Source organism: Gastrolobium bilobum, unplaced genomic scaffold, assembly GCF_033153095.1.
Source record: "Gastrolobium bilobum isolate Gb01-03AN ecotype WA unplaced genomic scaffold, APGP_CSIRO_Gbil_v1 utg7479, whole genome shotgun sequence".
NCBI classification, from domain to species: Eukaryota; Viridiplantae; Streptophyta; class Magnoliopsida; order Fabales; family Fabaceae; genus Gastrolobium; species Gastrolobium bilobum.
The window spans coordinates 181,120-190,402 of NW_026895985.1; the positions used below are offsets into that span (position 1 = coordinate 181,120).

The following is a 9,283-nucleotide window of genomic DNA, read 5'->3' on the forward strand; positions in this document are numbered from 1 at the left end:
TTCTAAACACAGCATATTTCACTCCTAATACCTGCTTGAATAGTTGTCATTTAATAACTGGGATAACCTGCACAGAATGTCACAGCCACCGTTGTTTTTATTTCTCTTATCATATAAATACATTATAATTTCTTTTCTTTTTTTTTTATAAACTACAGGTATACGTTATAACTTCTTTATAATTAAAAAAAGAATATTCAAGTCAATTATAAAATCATTTATAAAAAAAAAAAAAATCAAAGATGTAAATATGTAGTCTCAAGTAATATAGAAAAATGATTGGTTCCCGCGTTCAAAGAGTGTGTGAAATATGGGTATGTGGACAGGCTGGATCTGGTCAACTTTTGTTACAAACATACACAGAATTTGGCATATGTTAAATACATATATAATACAGCTGATTAAATTGACTTCAATATTCAGAGTGAGCCACCTTTGATGCTTTATGTCACACTAGCCCCACCTTACAATGGCATAAATCTTTAACATTTCCTAATAAACTAATCATGAAGCAAGTTGTTACATATATTTGTGTTGGGTCATTGTCCCATATAACATTCAAAAATATTTAGTCCAAGACAGTTTCCAATACCCTTAGTTATGCTTCTTTGACCATACTGATTCAATCATGTTTCTGCACCTAAACTAATTTCGGTCTTTTTCAACAATCATGTCAACTTGCCTCTATTCTTATTATTAGATCAAGGTACATATATGAATTTAGAATATTAGCTGCAGATAAATCAAACATCTGCAGAAGAACAATAATATCACAGACAAAAAGATGGGAACTGTTTTTCATAACTCTTCGGAAGTGTATACAAGTGACAGTGAAAAGGGCTTTGCTATACAAAAAAGCCCTTCTGTTCCGAGGGAGCTAGATGCAGGGGCAAAGTTTGTTCTCAAATCTCGAGGTGAGGATGTTTTTCCTGTTGAGCTTTATCTGAGTTTTGTTCAATCATTTTTTGCCATCTTCCATCATGGTTTGTAATGAACAAAAACAAAGTTTTGTTTCTCCCTTATTTTCATGAGCAAATTTCAGATTTTTAGATGAAGATAAGAAAAGGGTCTTGATCAATTTACTATATGGTGATGTGTGTAGGATCATGGTGGCACTGTGGTTATCATTTGACGACATCTATTGTGGCTCCGGTGCTTCTAACTCTTCCTTACTCCTTCACTCTTCTGGGTTGGGTTGGAGGAGTGCTTTGGTTGACCCTTGCAGGACTTGTAACATTCTATTCATATAACCTTTTATCTCTGGTCTTAGAACATCATGCACAACTTGGGCGTCGCCAGCTTCGATTTAGGGATATGGCTAGAGATATTTTAGGTGAATATGCAGCCTCTTTAGTTTCCTTCGGTTAATTGGAAGAACAATAGTCACATTTTGTTTACAGATTATCATTTTGTTTTGGTCACAATATCATCATATTCTATATTTTCATCTGAAATTCCTTCTTTTTATAATTCTTTTCACCATTTTATGTAATGAAATGTGAAACTTTCATTTTCAATTCAAAATATGTTATTAAGGTTTTAAAAGTTGAAACTGTTACTTCTCCGAAAGTGCTTTTGTTTTTTTCTTTTCAAAAAAGCGTATGCCTTTTGAAGAAAAAGCTTCAGGCTCTTTAAGTTATCAATTAGGTTGAAACTCTGTTGCATATAAACAATAGCTACCAGGCATTTTCAGAAAATTTTTGACTGCTAGTGCTTTTTGTTTTTGATGGATAACCACTAGTAGCTACCAGTGCTTAACATCCACTAATTTGGTTGATATTGAACTTCGAATCTGATTTTTCTTTTCCCCTTTAGAGACTAGTAGTTTCCTTTCTTTTCCATTGTTACTACCCTTAATTGGAGGATGTGTGTGCCTTAAATGGGTTGGGGCATTCATAGTTGATTGATGGTATAATTGATAGCAAATGTTGTGGCAGGACCTGGATGGGCCAAATACTATGTAGGTCCACTTCAATTTGTCATATGCTTTGGCACAGTGATTGGTGGTCCTCTTGTGGGAGGAAAGAGCCTCAAGGTAATAGAAGAATGTCATTTTCCCCTTACAGCTTCTGAAAATTTCCAACCCCATATAATTGTTTTATTGAGAAGCTACATTTTCTTCTCTGTGCAGTTCATTTACATGCTCTACAACCCTGAAGGAACAATGAAGCTTTACCAATTTATTATTATATGTGGGGTCGTAACACTGATTTTGGCTCAACTTCCATCCTTTCACTCCTTGAGGCACATTAATCTGATTTCTTTGATTCTTTGTGTGACTTATGCCACATGTGTCACGGTTGGATCTATATACATTGGTAAGGAAAGGAAAACATAATGGCATTGGCAGCATAAGCAGAAACTTGTATTCCAATTGATGTCTTGCTTGTATCTACCACAGGTCACTCAAAAAATGCGTCACCTAGACATTATTCCGTAAGAGGTTCTACTGCAGATCAACTTTTTGGTGTCTTCAATGGTATTTCAATCATAGCTACCACATATGCTAGTGGAATCATTCCAGAAATACAGGTTAGTTGAGCATCTTAGTTAAGTTCAAATATTGGATATGCAATCAACTTTGTTTAGTTCTAACAGAATAAGCACCAACTAGATATCCTTTTTGTAAGTTCAAAACTAAATACAATTCTTCTGCAATTTTGCAGGCAACTTTGGCACCTCCTGTGAAAGGAAAAATGTTGAAAGGACTATGCATCTGTTATTCTGTTATAGTCACTACCTATTTTACTGTTGCCATCTCAGGTTATTGGGCATTTGGCAATCAATCCAATGCAACAGTTCTTGCTAACTTCATTGGTGAGACAAAGCCTTTGCTGCCCAAATGGTTTTTTTTTATGACGAATATATTCATCCTTCTGCAAGTGATTGCCTTGACAGCTGTAAGAATGATATACATTTCTCAATTTTGCAATTCTACTTCATAGACTTAGAAAGTTGGATCCATTTTGCAATTCACAACATTTCACTTTCTTAATGAATAACTATGTATTTGGTTAAATGTTACAGGTTTATCTGCAACCGACAAATGAATTATTTGAATCAACTTTTGGAGACCCAAAAATGGGACAATATTCCATTCGCAATGTTGTGCCAAGGGTGCTATTTCGGTCACTGTCAGTGGCAGCAGCCACGGTTCTAGCAGCAATGTTGCCATTCTTTCCAGATATAATGGCCTTGTTTGGGGCATTTGGATGCATTCCTCTTGATTTCATTTTGCCAATGGTTTTTTTCAATATGACTTTCAAGCCATCAAAATACAGCATGATCTTTTGGGTGAACACATTGATTGCTGTAGTATCCTCAATTTTAGTAGTAATAGGGGGAATAGCATCAATTAGACAAATAGTTCTTGATGCCAAAACATATCACTTATTTGCTGATATGTAAATATTATAGCAATACAACGAGAAGCAATATATATATGAACATCAGTGCTGAGTTTCATTTCAGTTCTATTAGTCATCTCAAATTAACCATTTGTTTCAACCGTTTGAGTTTTTGACCCCTTTTTCAGTTAAGACGTTATGTTTAATAGCTAGATGGTTATGGACAATTCATGTAACTACTAGCCTAAAATATGCAGTATTATTTCATAATGTGTCAACAATGTTATTAGATTATCGTGTAAAATAACTTTTCATACTAATAGTATATTGAAGTTAAATCGTAAAATAATAAAAGATAAACTTAAAATTGTTTCCTACACAATTCTATATTTTAAAAGAACAATCAAAATATCACGGGAATTTTATTCAAAAAGAGGAGGGTTATATTAATATATATTTTTTACAAACTTACAAATTACATTATATCTTATTGATAAAACTTCATACAAGAATATTTTACCGGTAAGATATAGTATATGTTGAGATATATAGTCTCACATTGGTTGTATGTGCAACTAATATGGAGTTTATAAGACATTGGACACTCCCACCCTTTGAGCTAGCTTTTGGAGTGGTGTATCCCAAGGTTCTTTACATGGTATCAGAGTCTCGTCGTCCCCCACTTTCTCTTGTGAAATTTCTTAGCACAGGTAGGCCCAATGGGCTCTCGTGTGAGGGGACGTGTTGAGATATATAAAGCCATTAATATAGCCTCACCCAACAGCTTAAGCTTTTGGGTTGAATTGGTTCTTTACAGTATAGTTTGTAAATAAAAAATTTGTAAATATAATCTTTTTTATCCAAGAATACATAGTCTATTTTTTACATAAAATTTAACAATTAAAAGACTTACGTCAATATTAACATAGAAAGACTATGTTAATATGGCTTTTTGACCATTTTGTCCCTCATTAATTAATTAATAACCAATTTGCCCTTGATCCAGAACTATCCACCAACCTGCCCCCTTTTAGTCAACTACCTTGCTTTTTTAGTTGAGCAAATGGCCAAATTCAGAAAGTGGACTACAGCAAATTTAGTCGACTAGAAAATCATCTTAATCGACTACATTTTTGGGATATTTAGTCGAGTAAATATCGACAGATTTGTTTTTTAAAAAACCCCCCATTCGGCAGAGGGGGAGTAGGAAACCTAATCGACTAAGGAGGCGGCCCAAACCCCAAATTCGCAGGAGCAGCTGAAGAACGCCCCAAACCCTTCCCTCAGGCGTGTGGATTGCCCCCAAATACGGTCCAAATCGTGAAATCTGAAGGATAGGTAAGGTTTCTTAACTTGCATTGTGTTTTAGGTTTAGGAATTTTTTTTATTTGTTTGCTGTCCGAATTTGTGAACTCTAATCAAAGCGTTTGTTGTAGGTTTTGTAACCCTAATCTACTAAGGTTTATTTTTTTGCATTGTGTGAATTTTTTTGTTTGGAAAATTTGTATGTGGCAAAAGTTTGCTTTTGGTTTACAGCCCTTATGTTGCAAGTTTTCATTACCATCATGACATGTTTCATATAGTTAAATGCTGACATGTTTCATTGTAGGTACCCTAAACAAATGACGGGCCGCAGAAGACCAAGCGATGAGGGCAATGAGTCACTTGAGAGACGCACCAAGCATAGGCAAGAGCGACCTTCTTCGTCAAGGCGACAAGACAAAGAGCCTGATACTGTTGACCTCCCGTATGGGTATCTGTTTGAGGACGACCCTGTCGTCCACGCTTCATTCGTACGTGACCATTTGAACCGGCCGTTATGTGCTCCAAAATCTTTGGATACAGCCTTTTTTGATAAGGAGGGATTTGAAATTGTGGGGGTGTTGGAGGCGGCACATCTGAGGGTGTTGGCCGAGACCCTATGTCCGTATTCAGAGCTTATGGTGCGGGCCTTCTACCATAACCTCAGCTACGTACAGGGCGAGCTGAAGTCGAGGGTCTGTGGAATAGAGATCATCATGACGGCACCTGCATGGTTGGAGATACTCGGCTATGATTTTGACTCTTCTTAGACTGTGGCGTATGACGCTGATAGTGGTGTAGTACTTCCAGGATATGTACGAGAGGATGTCGTGCAGGAGCAGAGAAGAGTCTGTGGGGAACACTTGCACTATACGGTGGGGTTGCTTTCTGTGGAGTCCCGTATACTACACTATGTCCTCACCCACGTTCTGTTTCCGCGATCTTTTAATCATTCCAGGGTGTTGGAACATGACATTCCCATTATGTGGGCTATCCGACATGCCCAGATGGTGAACTGGAGGCACTATATCTGTTGGTTTATGTTTAAGGCCAAACATAAGGGTCATCTTCCATACGCCTGTCTGGTACAGAGGATATTGGTTCACTTTGGTGTTCCCATGGAGACTGAGCTGTTGAAAAAGACCACGGGCTATAATTGCAAGTTCGGAAAGCGTCTATTAGAGCAGTGCAAGATTACTAAGAACACAAGATCGAGTGTGTGGGAGTTCAGTGGTATGCCCCAGGTTGAGGTTCCTTATGTTGCCCCAGATGACTAGGGGTGTCAATATGGGTTGACACGACACGAATTCGACACGACACGAATACATCAACACGAACACGACACGAATTTTCATTCGTGTCAAAATCTTCAACACTGACACGACACGGATTTTTTGCGGGTTGACACGACACGAATAACACGCAAAATAGGGGACAAAACAGTAATTGACAAAAAAATTTAAAAAAATAGATCGAAAATAAATAAAAAATTAAAAAATAATAATAAAAAATTAAAAAAATAATAATTAAAAATAATACGGGTCGACACGAACACGAATTCATAAACACGAACACGACACGAATTTTTTTACAGGTCAACCCGAACACGAATTTTCGTGTCGTGTCGCGGGTTGACCCGCGTGTCAAAACCCATATTGACACCCCTACAGATGACCATATTGTTGAGCCAGAGGTGGAGGAGGAGGAGGAGGAGGAGGATGTGGTTGAGGTTGAGGAGATAGCTGAACCTGAAGGTGGATTTTCACTGCGTGATGTCATGAAGGGCATAAATGCAATGACAAAGAAGATAGGAAAGATGGCGCTGGCACATAAAAAATGGAGAAAGAAAGGGAATGAAAGGTTTAGACACATACAGGGAAGGTTTAAGGGTGTGGAAGACAAGCTTGCTCGTCTGGAGCTTGCAAGAGGTGGGGAGGTAGCTGAGGCAGCAGGGGATGGGGGTCATGTGTCAGATGAGGACGACTCGGAGACGGACACAGATGGGGATGAGGAGTAGATTTAGGGTTTACATCATGTTATTATGTTTTGTTCATGTATTTCCTTTAAGTCGTTGATGTCCCGTAACTTTTTTTAATGAATGCAGAATTGTTATGTTTTTTGGATCTATGTTATGTTGTGTAATGAATTGAATTCCATTTCAATATTGTATAACTTATGAATGGAACCTTTTTAGCAATTTGATCATCACGGCACAAAACAATATTGAACAGGTCACATTCGTCCATAACACATCACAGCAAATCAGTATATGTGTTTAAAAAGGCTACATCTTGTATTGTTAACCGTAAACAAACGTTATGACAACATATGACTTGGTTTTAGGAATTTAATGTCCACATGGGTTTTTTGACTAGGAAATTATGCTCCCTAAGTCACACTCCCTTAATGGATCAGTGTAGAGTGGAAACCAAGGGCAAAAAACATGTGTAATTCAGATTTGGGGTCCTAAACCAACAATTTAGTCGATTAACCTGTACTGGTTTAGTCGATTAAACATGTGTAAGGGAGTGTGACTTAGGGAGCATAATTTCCGAGTCAAAAAACTAAGATGAAGTTAAATTCATACATGGTTTACGTACTGTGTCAAAACGTTGGTGTATGCGCACCAAATCTGCGTTGTAACAATTTAAACACATATAATTTATTAATACAAGCATCATTACATCAACCCGTTCATTTTTTTCAAATACAAATATCATGACATCAAATACAAACATAGCACCGTCATTACATTCAAATACAAACATCATGACATCAAATACAAGCATCTTAAACCATAAATGCCTATAATGTTAAACCACCAAAACATTAAGCCCCTCCCCTGCTTCCTCCGCAATTCATCTTGTATTAGGAATCCTCATAGGACATGTACGTTTGTTGTGACCAATTTGCTTACACAGGCTACATCTACTCTGACTGCTTGTCGGTTGAGACTCAACCCAATCCATCTCATTCTGTATCCTTGACGATTTGGGTCTTCTTTATGCACGTACCAAAGATGCATTTGGGATAATGGTTGGGCCATCAATTTGTGGAATCAACAACTCATTGCCCATTGGATACCAATGTGCAACATATACCTTATCAATTTGTGCAATTGAGAACACAGGATCAACATAATCATAGTGGTTCAACTTTTCTACCTTGCACACCGCTAAGACGTGACTGCAAGGAAATCTTCTAGATGTGAACCGTCCACATTGACATTTGCGATTGAGCAAGTCCACCCTCATTATGTCACCTGCATCATGAGTTGATTGATTGTAGGCATCCTCAACTTCAAATAACTGCAGGTCCCTATCAAAAACCCGCACACGGAGGCTCACTGTTAATTGATCATTTTTTTGGATGATATCCTCAACTTTTTTTGCAATTCTCCAACCCTTTGCCTTTGCTTTTTGGATCTTTTCACGTCTCTTGACGAAATACTCAACAAGTCTACTTTGAGTCATCTTCACCAATGCTGTTATAGGCAAATTACGTGCACCCCTCAGGACCTTATTCAAACACTCAGATAGGTTGGTCGTCATGTGACCAAACCTCCGACCCTCCTCATCGTAAGACCTGCACCATTTTTCTTTGGGAATCTGATCTATCCATGAAGCTACTTGAGGGTTACTGTCGCTAAATTCCTGGAATCTGATATCAAAATGAATCTTTGAACTCAAGTACCCTGGAATACAAAAGGATGCGTTAGATACAAAATGATGAATTATATACAATTTGTACATATTAAAAAGAAGATTGTACCTAGCTTCATCAGGGTTTTCTTCAATTCCACATCTCTAAACTTAGTGTTAAAGTTGCTTCCAATGTGGCGTAGACAAAACACGTGATATGCAAATGGTGGCTGCCAACCGGCATGATCTCGTACAGCCCTGATGATGCTGGGATGACGATCGGATATTAGACAAATGCCATGCTTATACGTGACGTGAAAACGCATGAGGCTAAGAAACCACGACCAATCATCCAATCTCTCACCCGGAGGAACAATAGAAAATGCAATAGGGAGAATGTAACCATCTCCATCTTGTGGATTTATCCCAGTCGCCAAATAACTTGACAATGGCTTTCATTTAGCCTTCCAAGCTTTACTGTAAGATATGTTGTATTCATACAAACGTTGTACCCTCTCTTGAATAAGAACTGGCTTCAATGATGGATCTTCTTTTAACATACCTATATAAAAAAACACCGACCAACAGTCAGAATACAAACTGATTAACGTAAACATACCTTAGGAAGTTAGATATATCGAATAATACATACTGATAATGGTTGCACATATCACATCAGAATCCAACTGTCTATGATCCCGGGTAAGACCTTGGTTTAGGCAGGTGTTCTTTAACCCACTCTGACCACCCAAGTATTTCCATTCTTCGGCAACAATGCCCTCACATACCAGGGACATCCATCATTATGGTGTCGACACTTCATCACAAATCTATGGTCATCACTTTTTGCCACAACGACAGTACGGTTGAGCCTTCATCATATATAATTTGACTGCATGTTGCATTTCAGATTTGCTACGAAACTCCTGATACAAATATAAAGGATCCCCTAATTGCCAGCCACCGTGATCATCATCGTCACCATACAATATC

The 9,283-nt window shown here is 37.7% G+C and overlaps 1 protein-coding gene across 1 annotated transcript; it reads left to right on the forward strand.

Moving 5' to 3' along the window:
* The first annotated feature begins 748 nt into the window (after nucleotides 1–748).
* LOC133297132 (GABA transporter 1-like) lies at nucleotides 749–3,428 on the forward strand. The gene is made up of 7 exons (XM_061496203.1): nucleotides 749–914; nucleotides 1,103–1,333; nucleotides 1,938–2,035; nucleotides 2,132–2,318; nucleotides 2,402–2,532; nucleotides 2,667–2,900; nucleotides 3,028–3,428. Exons 1-7 carry the CDS (start codon nucleotides 785–787, stop codon nucleotides 3,406–3,408), a joined length of 1,392 nt encoding a protein of 463 aa, XP_061352187.1. The 5' UTR covers nucleotides 749–784; the 3' UTR covers nucleotides 3,409–3,428.
* Nucleotides 3,429–9,283: the final 5,855 nt, after the last annotated feature.

Coding starts and splice junctions, on each gene's coding strand:
- LOC133297132 (XM_061496203.1), top strand. CDS start 785: ATGGGAACTGTTTTTCATAACTCTTCGGAAGTGTATACAAGTGACAGT. Junction 2,319..2,401: donor GGTTGGATCTATATACATTG/GTAAGGAAAGGA, acceptor TATCTACCACAG/GTCACTCAAAAAATGCGTCA. Junction 2,901..3,027: donor AAGTGATTGCCTTGACAGCT/GTAAGAATGATA, acceptor TAAATGTTACAG/GTTTATCTGCAACCGACAAA.